General features: G+C 38.6%; 1 protein-coding gene across 2 annotated transcripts in view; it reads right to left on the bottom strand.

Moving 5' to 3' along the window:
• TAF4 (TATA-box binding protein associated factor 4) overlaps positions 1-16,259 on the bottom strand; it is a 113,832-nt gene that overhangs the window by 17,808 nt on the left and 79,765 nt on the right. For both annotated transcript variants that reach the window (XM_042465127.1, XM_042465129.1), the window contains exons 12-15: positions 13,849-13,979; positions 11,547-11,672; positions 8,591-8,647; positions 8,321-8,440 (exon numbers count right to left, since the gene is read on the bottom strand). In XM_042465127.1, the coding sequence (XP_042321061.1) occupies positions 8,321-8,440; positions 8,591-8,647; positions 11,547-11,672; positions 13,849-13,979 (434 nt within the window). The remainder of the gene's footprint in view (positions 1-8,320; positions 8,441-8,590; positions 8,648-11,546; positions 11,673-13,848; positions 13,980-16,259) is intronic.

Genomic DNA, 16,259 nt, shown 5'->3' with positions numbered 1-16,259 from the left:
GGAATAACATTCTGTTATCACTGCATATTGGTACACTGAATGTGTTAAAAGTAAAGACAACACTAAATTTACTCTGTACGATACCAGCAAGCCTGAGGCCAAAGCATGAATGCTTATAAAAGCACAAAGAGTTTTGTCAGTTTCGGGCTTCCACCAACCACTGCCACCCCGCTCACAATTTTCTTTCCAAGAAAGCTGGGAAGCCCAGAGGTGACTCAGACACTTTTACTTCACCTAGATAAACTATGTCATCATCATGTCTCTCTCAAACTCTTGTACTGATGGACAGTGTTGAATGCCACTAGGACTCTACTGATTCTCAACTGTCATTTTGTCTCCCTGTGGTCTCTACCCTAGTCTACAGTTTTTAAGTATGCTGTGGTCAGATGGAATCTCCATTTACCTTTGAGATGCAGAATGCCCGCACAGCAGATTTGTACTCTGTGAAACACTAAGATTCAATCTACCCTCTTCTATTCATTTGTTAAAATAGAGCTGTTTCATACTACTAGATATTGCAATTCTAACACTAACTGTGTTATGTATGAGACCCATCATGGTATAGTGGTTTGAGTTGAATTGGGCACAACAATTCAAAAAGGACATTGAGAAACTGGAGCGTGTCCAAAGGAGGGCGACTAAAATGGTGAAGGGTCTGGAAACCATGTCCTATGAGGAACAACTTAGGGAGCTGGGGATGTTTAGCCTGGAGAACAGAAGGTTCAGAGGTGATATGTTTTTCTGCTGCTCCAGAGAACAGGACCCGGAGCAATGGATGCAAGCTGCAGGAAAAGAGATTCCGCCTCAACATTAGGAGGTACTTCCTGACAGTAAGGGCTGTTCAACAGTGGAACACACTCCCTCAGAGTGTGGTGGAGTCTCCTTCTTTGGAGGTCTTTAAGCAGAGGCTGGATGGCCATCTGTCAGGGATGCTTTGATTGAGAGTTCCTGAATGGCAAGGGGTTGGACTGGATGGCCCTTGTGGTCTCTTCCAACTCTACGATTCTATGAGTGTTGGACTGTGACTCTGGAAACCAGGATCTGAATCCTGGCATGGCCATGAAACCCACGGGGAAACCTTGTGCAAGTCACACACTTTCAGCCTCAGAGGATGGCAATGGCAAAACTCCTCTGAAGAAATATGCCAAGAAAACCCTACAATAGGTTCAACTTTGTTTGCAATTTTGCAATTATGATTCTGCCCACCATTATTGTTTTATTTGTTCATGTAATTTTAGCCTTAAACTATTTAATTCTTTTTTAAGGGGAGAATGTTTTGTATATATGGTGTATTCTTTTAACACTGTAAGCCGCTGTGATTGTTTTCACAAAAAGCAGGGTAGAAATTAAAGTTTTATTTATTATTATTTACTTGTTAGGGTTGCCATAGGTGGGAAATGACTTGAAGGCTTACAACAGGGGTAGGCAACCTGCGGCCCGCGGGCCGGATGTGGCCCGGCAAGACCTTGAGACCGGCCCCAGCTCGGTCCTGCCGCCAATTGCCGCCGGGGCCTTTGGGGGGCAATTGTCTATAGAAGCCTCAGAAACATGCATTTATACTAACATTTTTTAAAAAATCAGCAAATTTTTTCGCGTGTCCTCCATTTTTTTAAAAAAAGAGTCTTCCGTTTGAAAATTTAGTCGTACATTTGTCCTGGTTTATTTATATATTTAATTTTTTAAAAAAAAAAATATTTAATTATTTATTTTTTGGCTTCAGCCCCCCAGTTGTCTGAGGGACAGCAACCTGGCCCCCTGCTCAAAAAGGTTGCCTACCCCTGGCTTACAACAATAGGTACGTCCTAGAGCAGTGGTGGAGAACCTATGGCGCTTGTGCCAGAGGTGGCACTCAGAGCCCTCTCTGTGGGCACATGCTCTGTCACCTCACCACAGAGTTCGCCAGAGTTTGTTACTAGAAAGCCAGAGGAATGTGGCTTTGTGATAAATAAGTGGGTTTTGGGTTGCAGTTTGGGCACTCAGTCTGTAAAAGGCTCGCTATCACTGTCCTAGAGAATCCTGAGGTTTGTAGTCTGGTGGGGCACTAGAATTCCCTGACTGAATTCTAAATACAGTGGACCCTGCCCATCCACAGGGGTTCAGTTCTAAGGGGCCTCGTAGATGTTGAAAAACACGGACAATCATGTCCCATATTATTCAATGTATGGTGATATGCATGTGTTCAGGTCAGTGCATCCATGTGCAAGTGCCACCACTGAATAATATGTGGCATAGTGATCTGTGACCAGTCGAATCCATGGACCACTAACCATCTGATGTGGCAGGCCCACAGTACCCCTCCCTAAACTGCAAATCCCAGGATTCCATAGGATGTAAAGCTGAATATAGCACTATAACTGTGTGGTGTAAAGAATGGGATAGCTCACCTCCTTTCTTTATTTAAATATACATCATGCCTTTCCCCCAAATGGAACCCAAGGTGACTCAAATTTAAATTAAAACAAAGTACATGAACAAAGCATTATCATGATATTTAAAAATTAAATAAATTACCACATAAAATTTCAATACTTTGAAACAGAAATAGTTTAAAAACATGACAATAAATAACACACACGAACACACAGCCCATGTAAGACTATTCTGCACAGCCACATGGCTACTAAATATTTGTTTAAATAAAAAGGTCTTCACCTACCGCCAGAAGGAAAGCAAGAAGGGTCCTAAAACTATATACCATTTCCAAAAGCAAACATTAAGATTCAATGCTTCTATCAAACCCCTTAAGTTAGAATACTGGATCCAGCTAGGTTTGGGTCTAGGCAACTATTCAGACATGTGCAAAGCATGCTGTCTTTGAAAAAACACATAGTACAGACCTTTCTAGTTTGAGGGTTCAAACCTCAATGAAAAATTCATGTGAGACGTAGTGCCATATGTGCAGGCCTAGTATAAAATAGATCATGGATTTGTTTCACAGTATGATATCTAACCAAAGTCAGATTTAAGAGAGGTGTGTTCCACAATGGTACAATCATTGGAGTCATATCTTATACTCAAGTACAGTCAATGCAGAAGGCATTATTTCTTTTATTAAACTACAGAAGCAACCCACAGCCTTTGTTATATAAAATGATGAGTCAATTAAACTATCACTTTCATGTTTTAAAAATAACAAAAATATCAGTTGCATCCGAAGTGACAGCAGTTTTGCAGCATCTCCTCATTCTCTAGGAAAGCATAGGGAGAAGCAATAATAAACTGCAACCAGCAGGTGGCATAGACAGACTGGATAATGCATCTGTTTGGATTTTCAAAGTGCAATAAAGCTCTCTGCAAATCACTTTCTCTTGAAAGATCACTAACTGGTGTGCAAACTGAAGCTACACATTTAGACAAGTAAACACCACTACTGTTTCAGCAGAGTCATCTCCTCAAAAAAGGACAAAAAATAACATCCAAGGAACCAACTACAGGGCAGTCAGCCCAACCTAAATACCTGGAAAAATATTATATAGGTCTGTAAAAATATCTTGATGACAATACAGTGATTAGTAGGAGTCAGCATGAGTTTGTGAGGAACAAACACTGACAAACAAACCTTATATCTTTTTTGACTGGGTCACTGGTTTAGTAGATGGTAGGAATGCTGTCTGAATACTTAAAAGAATCAAATTTAACTTGGGGCAGGAATTGAGAGGAGAGCAAACTAACCAGAGATGGCACACAGTCCTGCTTAAGGAACAATTACAGTGGGCCCTCCTCATTTGCTGGGGTTAGGGGCACAAGACCCCTGTGAAAGTGAAAAACTGCAAATTAAAAAAACACTTCTTTTAAACCTGAGAGAATACCTCTCTAGAAATCTCTAGGTCCTTCGGTGCAACTCTATGGTCAGTATCTGATGGACATTGACCATAGAATTGTGGTGAAAGTCCTACAAATGCCTAGAGAAGTGTCCTGTCTAGGAATCTCTATGTCTTCCGGTGCAATTTCTGGTGGACATTAACTATAAAGTTGTGCTGGAGTACCTTGAGATTCCTAAAGAGAACATATTAATCAAATCCATAAATACTCAAATCTTCAAAATCCACAAATGTGGAGGGCCAACTCTACATGGATTTCAGCAAAGCATTTAATAAGGTCCACCAAAATATTTTGATTAGCAACCTGATTAAATAGATGGAAACACTGTCAGATGGATACATAACTGATTGTCAAACTGCAATCAAAGATTCATTGCCAATGGCTGCACTTCAAACTGGAGGGAAGTCTCAAGTGGAGTGCCACATGGTTCTGTCCCAGGATCATTGCTTTTCAACATTTTTTATCAACTGACAGATGATGAGGCAGGTGGAATATTTATCAAGTTTGTAGATGATACAAAACTGGGATGGGTAGCTAATGACTGGAAGACAGGAACAGAATTTAAAAGGATCTTGATAAACTAGAAAACATGGTGGAAATTAAATAAGATGAAATTTAACAAAGACAAATGGAAAATTATAGCTCTAGGACACAAAAACCAAATCCACAAGTAAAGGATGGGGGATACTGGGCAGTACTATATGTGAAAAGGAACTTGGGATTATTATTTATCATTAAACTGAAAATGACACAGCACTGTGATGCTGCAGCAAAGAAAGAAAATACTATTTTAGCCTGCATAAATAGAACCATAGTTCCCAAGTCAAGGGAAGTAATAGTCACTCTATATTATACACTGGTTAGGCCTCATCTATAGTACTGCATTCCATTCTAGCCACCTCATTTTAAGAAGGATATAGGCAAGTTTAAGCAGGTTCAGAAAAGGGCAACAAAGATGATACTGAAAACAAAATATATGAGGAAAGTTTGAAGTTGCTGGGCATAGGCAGCTTGATGATGCCAAAACACCAGATCTACAGCTTTAGAAGCTCCAGAAATCGCACTGCATAGGAACATTTTGTGAGAGTCAGAGAGCATAAAGAAGAAGAGAAGACTGAGGAATAACATGATTGCACTCTTTAAAAAACCTCAAGGGCTCTCACACAGAGATGATACAGGCTTGTTATCTGCTGATCCAGAGGGTAGAACCCGGTCTAACAGTTTTAAGTTACAGAAGGGCAGATTTTGATTGAACCGAACTTTTTGATAGTATCCTAGATTAAAAAAAATCCATATTAAAAAGTTACTTAGACTAAAACCTCTAAAATGATTGTTTCCAGTCATTCTTTTTCCATCTTCACTCATCCTTTTACCTGCTGTTAGCTTTGCTACTGCTTCTAGTCAAATAACTCTCTACTGACATGTACCATTCCTGTACACCTGAACATTACACAAAGCTCTTGACTCCGCACCTGAAGTTCTTAAACTGTGGAATAGGCCATGGAATGGCTATCAAGTTTCAGGGAGGGACAGAAATCTCTGTCAAATGCACCATTTTTTGCAACCCCTCTCCTTTATTAGGAGGCTTCCCTCTGCATGGCTTAAGGAGAGTCAGATGTCTTCTTCTGTCCTCCAGCATCAGAGCAATACCCCATCCACAGTTCTTTCCACATGGTATGCACAGCATATATAAAACTGCACCCAAAGATGCATGCAGGCTCACATGATGAGTCAAATGTGTAGTGTTAGGTTGACAGATTGTTCAGATATAAGGAAGGATTTCAAAAATCACTACAATATATGCAAAGAAAGAAGAAATCTCCAAATAGGTATTGTGTAGAGAATGGGAAGAATAATGAAAAAAGATGCAACAGTATAAGACCTCTCAGTCATTCATGGAGTCAACCTAGCCTAGAATGCAATCTTTGCCTAATAAAACCCTATGAAGTACATGGGATTGCCATAAGTCGCCAGGTGACTTGAACACACATGCACGCACACAATCTAGTCAGGAAATCCTGCACAATATATTTAAGCTTCCCAAATATGCCTGAACAACCAATAAGAACAAAAAAATTACTGTATTTCCCAAAATTAGAAACCTGGTGTTTGACGTTTCCTCTGATATTTAACATTATGCACTAAATGAATTATATGTTCATTGGGTCTTGTTTATTCTTTTTTGTTACTGTCAACATTCAATTTAGTAGCTAAACACATACTAAACTGTTTTGCTCAAAGGTGACCTTTACATATTCTTAGGATCTCACACTCCTCAGACATTAACATGCTAGTTTAAACAAACTTTTTTGGTAGTGAGCTTTAACTGCAAAAATAAATCACATACATACACACACAAACACAGACAAGGAAAGCTCGGTTTAAAAATGTCAACTGGAACAACAATCACACAGCTGTTCAGTCAATTAGATCCAGAGCAGCTGGCTCTTAATTAAGCAAACAAAAGCTTCGATTCAGGAAGCCTGCAGTTGATTTGGCTATCCAGTAACTGATTAATCTAAGGTAACTAAATTAATCAAAGTTTGCTGTAGTGCAAACAAGATTTTCTGAAGAAAATGAAACAGATTCCATATACTAAAGGTAGTGTCAAGCTAAAATGTGCATGGAAAGGTGTGTATGCATGCAAAGGCACACACAAAACACACCCAGAGCAGCAATTGTAACAGTTCATAGAGTAGTTTAAGTCAAGCTTGATTAAATATGCAACAACGTTCTATTTAAATGAACACTGCTTTCGGTCATTATGCAAGGAACAAGAGCAATGTGGGCTCACTTAATGGTCAATGAACCACCACTGGAGAATAACACTGATGATGTAGCCTTGTCGTAAGATGTGGGGTGGGGGGTGGAGAAAAAAAGTTTGTCTAACAAAGACACTATGCACTGACAACATGAAGTATGGGGCACAAATCCCCAAGATCATTCAGAGGCCCTTGTCTTTAGGACAGACGGAAGTTGAACCACTGATCCCTGGCAGATTTCCTGGCAAAGAAGGTTGCTATTGCCCCTTTAATGTGGAAGAATACACATTTACTCAAAGTCGGAAAGGAAAGGAATCCCAACACCATTTCTCTCTTCCTTAGAGAAAAGTACAACAGCCGTATTTCTTTAAAATACAAGGAGGGGGGCAAATGGCCATTCAGCAAGTGGTCTTCCTTCTATATAGGGTTGTCATTCTGAAAACTGGAAGGCTTCTGTACTGTTGATGAAGAATTTCAGCAGGTGTTGCTTCTCATGTAACCAGGTAACAAGCAACACCTGCTGAAATCAACTCTTCTAGACAACCATTAAAGGTAGAGGAGCCCTCTCCAGTTTTCAGGCTGACAATCCTGCTTCTGTATGTTAACAGGTATGTTAAAGCAGGAGGGAATATGGTCAGTATAATCACACCCACCACCTATTATAGTTCAAGGCATCTCACTTTTTCAGCAGTAAATATATTTCTAGGTGGCATACAGTTTTGCAAAGCCATTCTTAATTGGACAATTGAGTTGTATGAATTTATTTTTATCTATAAAGTTTGGAACCACATTATTTTATGCTTCAATCTCAGACACGTTTACTAGGGAGGATGCTTCAGTGAAAACAAGGGGGCTTATTTCTGCATAGCCATGCTCTACATATCAATGAGTCCCATGATTCTTTTTTTTTATCACTGTTCCAGTTTGAAGTCAATTATATTTTTATTGATGTCATTCTAATTGTTACTTCTGTAGATCACTGTGGGTGCTGCTGTTTCTGAAAATGCAACTATTACTTTTAAGAAGTAAATTTAGAAAAAATCCCCATCTTAATCCAATTTCATTGTCTTCATGAAGTCAAAGGCAAAGCTCTGAGATTTCAATATTAACCCCTTTTGAAAGGAATTTGTTTTAACTCAAGTGATGTTAAACAATCTAGGTTGCTACTACACAGATTCATACATCAGATTTATAAGATATTTATCAATAATGATACAATCATACTTCGGTTACCCAAGCTTACATTTGCTACTGAAGAGCATTTGCTGAGTCATTTCTAAATTAGTTTGTCAAATTATGTTGGAAGTTTTATATCGTCAACAAGTAATGTTCAACATATCTCACTAACAACCACTAACTTCAAGACAAGAAAAATCTGTTGAATTTCTGCATTTCACTAAAACCTCTACCTCATAATAATTTTATTTTAGAGAGCATTCTTAAACTGCTATTCTCATGCTCAAAGACAAAAGGGGCATGGCAAATAGCCACTTGAGGGACACTAAACTTTACAACCACTAGGCTGAATTCCTAGATCGGTAACATATGGCAGGGCATTTCAGTGAATATGGAGTGGGGTCATTCTAACTCTCAAGCTCTCAACAAATGAAGCCTGTTTGGGGCAAAAGTAAAGTGTACTTCCACTTTAAATTCAGTGCAGAAAGCATATACCAAAGGTATCAGAAGTCTGGATTACAACAATGCCTATTTATGCAAATGAAGATATAGTTGTGTACCTCTGTCCCTGATCCAGCGCCTGGAGAATCCACTTTCCTCTTCTTTCTGGGTCCTATTGCAGCCAGTGCAGTTAAGTTGGCATCCCTCTGTCTCATTTGTGCTAATTCCTGTTGCTGCATCTGTGTTTGGCAAAATAGAAATGTATAATTCCTTTTAAGTTTTCATGATCTCTTATGATTTTTGAAATTCAGTTATTATTGCAAAGTTCAAAATATAATATTGTATTAAAATGGTAACTGTAAGTAGAAAACATGTATTTAAAAAAATACCTCCTTGGCCTTCTGTTTCAACCTTAGCTGCTCTGGATCTTCTTGTCTAGATCGAGACTGTATTGGTTAAAAAACAGTGGGGGGGGGGGGAAACAAAGAAGAAATCAGAGACTAATAAAGCAGAACTTTTTTTAAAAAATGTGTTTAGAAATTCTATATTTTAAGAGCATTCAACACAGTACATTCTCTTATCATTATTGTCAAATACCATGAGCTTCAAGAACAGATACATAAATTGTTATACATTTAAAATCAATTACATCACTGACAATGGGGAGAAGGAAGAGACCTGATCCAACCAGATCCCCAGCCAAGTTCTGGCCTAATTCTATTTAAGAAAGAAAAAACTCTGAACAAGTTTGATAATTCACTTTTTCCCCCTTACATCCAAATTGCTTCACATCTACTATATAAAAGTAAGAAATCTTCCCAAATATTGGAACTCAATGAAACCTGAAATCAGTCTCACGATTCAAAGCCATGACAAACTCCAGTCCTCTCCTTTGTACATTTAACAGGGTTGGGAAACCTATTTTGCCCTCAGAAATAAGTTCCACTTTAAGAAGGATCTCAGGGCAGGGCCAAAGGAAGGACAGACAAAGCCAAAGTAGGTCTGGGTGAGCCAGACAATGTTCTTACAAATCTGGACATCTCCCCAAGAATGCAAAGCATAACTCAATTCTATGCCAGTCTACTCTGGAGTGAGCCCCAATGCAACAGCTCTCCTGCCTTTAAACCACAGGTCAGTTGAAATACCCTCATACATATGACTATCAGTAAGAGAAAAGAGAAACAGCAGTTTGTTGCCCAGACTGAGCTTCCATTTGGATGGGATTCATTAGCCTGAGACAGAACAATAACTCTGTGTCTGAATGGAGATTAAAATCCAGTGGCAAAATTAACATTTGTTTTAAAAGAATTTTGTACCTTTACATGGTGAAGACCAGAAGTTAAAAACTGCCAGTTCTGTGTCTGGCACTACAAAACACATTTACACCTAGCAAGCACAACCCACATACATAAGGATGGGTATGGAGATAGACTTTTGTGAGACCTAGAGATCCAGGGGATCCCACTCCAGCCTGCAGCCCCATTATTATAAGGAAAAAAATGAAGCTAAATTTTAGGTCATATTTAGAGATTTATTGGATGTCTAATGCTATCATTGCACTCATAGGGGCAGCCTCTGCAAGGGACTGGGCACTCTTTCCTTCTTGTAGCCTCTCACAGACCCTAAAACTCTGTTTTGGAAGGCAGAAAAACGCTCCAGAACAGATTTTTTGTGCCAAATGATCATGCTCAGTCTCACGTTGACTTTAGGCCACTGGAACCTATTTTCCATTGTCTGTCAGTTTACTTACTATCTAGCTCTTACAGGGTTTTCTGGAGTCAATCACAGTCAAACAAGCAACATTCTAAATAGTGAATCACTCACCCAGACTCTTCTTAGGAACAAGGAGTATGATCATGCCCATAAACATACAGGATTTTCTCTTGGCAACATTTATTCAGAAGGGGTTTGCCATTGCCTTCCTCTTTGACTGACAGGGTGCAACATGCCATGGTCATGCTCTGGGTTTCTAAGGTTGAACAGGGATTGGAACCCGGTTTCCCAGAGTCCTAGTCCATATTCAAGCCTCTACACTACACTGGCTCCATTTCGAATCACATTCTCTCTCAAAAACTAAAACAGCATTACAAACAGGAGAGGAACAAAGCACCACAATAATCAGCGACATTAATCCCAAGGACTGTGTTACTGGAAGTTGTTGTTGTTGTTGTTGTTGTTGTTGTATGGCTTCAAGTAATTTCTGACTTATGGTGATCCTAAGATAAACCTACCATGAATTTTTCTTGTCATGTTTCTTCAGAGGCACTTTGCCATTGCCATCCTCTGAGGCTGAGAGAGTGTGACTTACCCAAGGTCACTCATGGGGTTTCCATGGTTGAGCAGACATCTGAACCCTGCTCTCCAGGGTCATAGTCCAATGCCCAAACCACCACACCTGGTATGGGCCAATGTATAATTTCAGGAATATGGAAAATGTTATTTCAAATGTTAAAAATAAATATTTCATGGTTTATGAGAACATGTGCTTAGAAGGAATCACATGTGGGGGATTATGCTTGTACTGGAATCACTGGAGGAGCTGTATGTTTGTACCTCAAAAATCAAGCTTGGCCTCTGCTTGCAAAGTTTTTTACTACTCTTTCTCCTCCTCTTGTGGCAGGAGAGCAGTTTCACTTACAATCCAGAAGCAGTAGAATGTGATATGCTATATAATCCAGTCTCTCAATCAAAGAGAATAAAAAAAGATTATCTACTGAAATTTAACTTTGCAAGAGATGAAATGGATTCAGAAAGCATGGAGGAATGTTCTTATACAAGGTTACACCTATGCCATGGTATACGTTTATGGAGTGGTATCCATAGTGCTCCCTTAGATTGCATCTTCACTGAAGAAATAATGCAGTTTGACAACACATTAATTGCCATGGCTTGATGCTATGGAATCCTGAGATTTGTAGTTATTGTAGTTTATTGTGGCACCAGAGTTCTCTGACCTAGAAGGCTAAATACCTCACAAAACAACAAACCCCAGAATTTCATAGCATTGGGCCATGGCAGTTAAAGCAGTGTCAAACTGCATCATTTCTGCAGTAGAAGGCCATTCCCAAAGTTCTGAGAGTGGTGTCTGAGTGGTAAAGAACACTGTTTCATAACTAAGAATGGGGATGCTGAAACCATGTGTATGCAACACACCTGTCAGCTTTTAATGGCACTGAATTGTTGTTGGCATCAAAAAGAAGAAAGATCATATTGTGTTGGTTCTAAGGTTAGGGACAGAACCTCCTGCCTCATTCCATGTCTTCCAGAACACCAGAACCACTATTCTTTCAACGTGAAATAGGGCACTTTGTCAATCTATTAAGGCCAAAACCCCAAAGCACTTGCCTTTGCTGCGCGCATTAAAATTTCTCTTTCTTGTTCATCTTTCCGCTGTTTTTCTATTTGATCAAGTTGTTCAAAGAACTTGAGCTGCGCCCGAACATCACTTGCTTGCTCGTATCTTTCATCATCCTGAAAAATGTAATAAAATACTTTTCATTAGAAATCAGAAAAGGGAGGAATTACAAAGCTGCTCACTTGAACCATATACCTTAAGAAGGAGCAAAATATGCTCAAAATGTTCACTTAATCATCTTCAAACAGCAAATTAATCTTTAAACTCATATAGTCATTAAATAATTTTTAAACATTCCACATCCTCTTCTATGATCCCATCAGAATACAACATTTAAGAAATATTTTCAACCAACTCCTTTTTTTCAAAAACATTTTTGAAGCACAGGTCTTTCAGGCATGGGATTCTGTCAAGTCAACTTAAGTATATCCAGTGTTTATTCTTCCCCTTTATCTTACATCCAGAGATGGTGTTAGGGAATAAACAAATGAACACACTAGGTTAGACTTTGTTCATCAAATCCTCTCTTTTATGCCTGACAAAAGCCAGAGATATGTTCTCAAGAAAGAATATAATGGCACAGGGTATTAAAAGAAGAGTCTCCTAATTTCCTGTCATTTCCAGGTCAAAAAGCTTTTAAGTTTAGTGATTCTCTAAATCCTGTCTTGACCATCCCAGTATGTGCTGTTCATATTCCAATCTAATTTAGGCCACTCTTTTTCATGGACCCTGTTCTGAAGCTCCTAGACAAAAGTAATTCCAACTAGAATGAGTTAGAATCACAGAGCTAGAATGGACCACAAAGCCCCTGTATTTCAATCCTTTGACATGCAGGAATCCACAGCTAAGGCACTCTTGGGAGTTTTGCATGCAGTCTGAATGTATTTAGGGCTGGGGGAGTGAGAAGAAATTATTCTACTGTATTCTGATGTGTGTTTTGAATGGGAAGGGATTATGTTAAGACACATTCACTCTGATGGGTAACACTTTTGCCTAAAAAATATAATCTCATATCTAAGCCCTTCTTCACTAGGCAAAGATGTATGCCATACTATGAGATAATAAGGGAAGCCATATTTAAAATGACTCTACCACAGATGGAGAATAAGAAGAACTGGAAGAAGAACTATGCTTGAATACATATATTATATTCTATGATGCCTGGTTGATTATAATATATGTAGCAGTGACCACATTCTATTCAGTCTATGCACCATATTTCAAAGAGTGATCACATTTCAAAAATGGCCCCATATGATCCCCTGCAATGGCTGCCTTCTGTGGGAATTTAAAGAAGTTTGCTTAATGAACTCACCTGTCCAAATTCATCCATCAATGGGAATTTTCACATGAACCCATCGCATTTGGCTTTTGGTTGGTCTGTTAGGAGAGGATCCACACAGCAGATCACTGGCTTGACCCAGATATAACAGCCAACCATGATTTTCTCATCATGAGAGTGAATGGTGCTGTATCTCCAAACTGTGTGTTCCTCTCCTCTCTTTCTCCCTTTGCTCACATACAAAGGGAGAAAATTAGAAGCTTCTGCTTTCAGCTTGCCATTTTGGCTGAATGCAGGAAAATACAGTTTGCTCTCATACCATGACATGAAATTGTATCTCCCCTAAAGTATGAAGCAGAGGAAAATTCACACTGTAACCAGTCTACCCCATTTTTCTGCAATGAATATTTTCTTGATACTTTAAATAAATACAGGTATATCTGGTTTATTAGCATACCTGCCAGAAGATAGTTTTATTCTGAAACATAAGAAACTGCCAAAAATGATCCACACAGAGACTAAATCCAGTCAGTGTATGTTTAAATCTATTCTTATTGTTTGTAAATGCATGGATTTTTTAGATGTAATAAAAGAGTCACACCCTTCTAAAGACACTAAAAAGTTAAGTTGGTAACCAATATAGGCAGTTCTGGCTTTTGACCACTAAAATGATCTGCACATTTTACATTTGAAAAAAAGCCCTGGAACAATTTCTGAATTAAAAACACTCTTGTTCCTCAAGCAATTTTCTAAAAAAAAAAAAAATGCTGTTTAATTTTTTTTCCTTAGTGTTTATTGGCAGTCATAGCAATGATTGTGTCTGCAAAACACATGTTAGTCCCTTAGACAAGACACCTTGCTCATCAGTACAAGGTCTCTTACGGGGGGATTGCAAAAATTGCTAACCATTTCCCAAGGGAAGAATACCTGGGATTGCATTTACACTCATTTAAATGGAGCTTGAATGAACACATATTCCTGAACAATCTCACGATAGAGAAAACAGTTACCTTATAAGAAATATTCTTTTGCTGGGCAGTTTCTGATACCTTCTCAACCAGGTTTTGTAACCTTTGTTGCGTTGCGTGTGATACATAACTAACTACATCAGGATGAATTTCCGTTATTCCGTGCTTTTTACCTATGTTTTCAAGAAAAACAAACAGATTTCTTAACAAATACCAGCAACCTTTGCTAATTTAGCACCAGGGTAATGTAGCTAACTGCATGACCTTATTTCTCATTATTTGATTTGTGGAATTGACTTGAAAAGCACTATGTTTAAAGCATTGTAACATCTGTGGTATTTGGCATAAGGGTGGTCCATAGATGTCTATCTCCAGTTGATAAAAGTCATCAAGGTAGTGAACTCACATGGAGAAAAGGCCCTAGAAATATGTTACAGAATTGCAATGTTCAAGCCATGACCACATCTTAGGTAGCATACATTTTGCTTTAAGATAGATGAGTTTCTAATATGCCAGGCAACAACACACCTAATATTCAATGATTCCAGTTTTGACTGTACACCTGCTGATAGATGTGGGCTTCTTGCCAGTCATGTTGTTTTAGATACAATTTATTTCTCTTTTTCTGTGCAAAATGCTTTATCTTCAAATCTTTGCTACTCAACTAAAGACCATAATCAGTCATTCAAGAGACCAATAAAAAAGTTAGGCATACCATTCAGAATTTAACTGAATATAATTTAATGAAGTTATCCATTGCTATACCCATTACCATTTACAATAATAAAGAACTGTAACAGTTGAGACAAAAATGACTTAAGATGAAGGACTTTGTTGATTTATAACTGACAGTCTCTTGTCACCTGATATTCTTCATCCGCATTGTCCTAAATCATTCTGGCAGTCAGTACTACAAAAAACTACAACTAAAAAACTAGCTAGATAAAATGCTTTATGATCTTCATTACATTCTTTTTCCAAAACAGTCAGGTGGAACAGATCTTACAAATCCCATTTTAGACTTGGGGCAGCTATGGTAATGTACTTGAGTCATGTCAGGGAAATAAATGCCAGCATTTACATCTAGATGCTCCCCAGGTACACTTCCACTCTAGTCACTGGATGACAACTTGGTTAAGTTTTAAAAGGTGCAGCATTTGTCATTTGCTTATAACAAACAATTACTTTTGTTAGAGACAGACACAAAAGATAGACCCCAGCAGTAATTTGTCAGAGAAGCCTTAAATCAACATGCACATACAATACATATAATGGTTGACTGACACATGAGTGTAATAATGCACTGATGTAAATTAAGTAGCATTCAGTGTAAATTTGTGGATAAAACTATCTTGCTTTGTTGTGTAATGTAAGTATACAGTATGTGCTGTACTGTAGTGTAACTTTTCGGTTTCACATCTCTATTGTAACTGTGTTACTGTGTTGTAACTTTGCTGTGCAACATATGTATTCTAATTGTATTGTAAGGCTCAATCCACATATTACACTAGAGAATTTTTTCTTCCTATGCAGATATGTTCCATAGCAAGTTGTTATCAATCTAGAGTGACTGATAGCTTGCATCAATACTGCCCAAGCTTTTGAAAATGTGAGTTTTGAAAAAGTTGTGCTAGCACATAGAATATGGTCATATGCTAAAAAGTAAAAAGTGTCTCTGCATTACTGAAATAAAAGAAGTGTGTATGGCTCTTGCAGGGGCTGAAAGGCCTTTAGTGTGTTATATAGATAAATCTTCTCTCTTCTCAACCCCAGTAGAGTTTATTCCAATCTTAGTTCATTTCTGCTTCATAGAACGGCTTCACATGTCACCTCTAACCTGCATCCAATAATGGTCACAGTTGCTGGCAGAGTAGTATTGTCATGTGCCACACAAGATCATGCCTTGGATTAAGGCAAACCACCAATCAGACCACTACACTGACAAAGAAATTGCCTCGCTCAAAATTATCAGTATATGAGCTGGTATGGCATCTCAGGGGTTCAGAGCTACAGATCTGAGCACAAGAACAGAACAAAAATGGGATTATTTCAGCAGAGCTACTGTTGGTCTGCCCTGTGGTTTTACTGCTATTTCACATATAATATTTTTAGATGTTCTAAGATTTTTCAATTGTACATGTAAAAATCAAGTGTGAGAATGAGATACAGTGCACCCATGTCATACGCGGGCACAGCATACATGGCTTTCAGTCACAGGCACGAGCCCCATTATTTCTAATGGGTCTCCAGTATACGCTGGATTTCCCTTACGCAGCAGGGTTCAGAATGAATCCCCCATGTAAGGGAAACGCCCACTGTATAAAAAACATGTTTGGTAATATTATTGTGCAGATACACATAACAGAGAGCAATGACTGAGTGCAGGAAGAGATTTGCTGGCAAGTCTAGGATTGCTAACATGTAATGTGCAGAACAGCCCTAAAAGCAGGCAA

This window comes from Sceloporus undulatus, chromosome 4 (assembly GCF_019175285.1).
Source record: "Sceloporus undulatus isolate JIND9_A2432 ecotype Alabama chromosome 4, SceUnd_v1.1, whole genome shotgun sequence".
Classification (NCBI taxonomy): domain Eukaryota; kingdom Metazoa; phylum Chordata; class Lepidosauria; order Squamata; family Phrynosomatidae; genus Sceloporus; species Sceloporus undulatus.
Note: the sequence above shows the minus strand (reverse complement) of the source record. Positions and strands in the feature narration are given on the sequence as shown.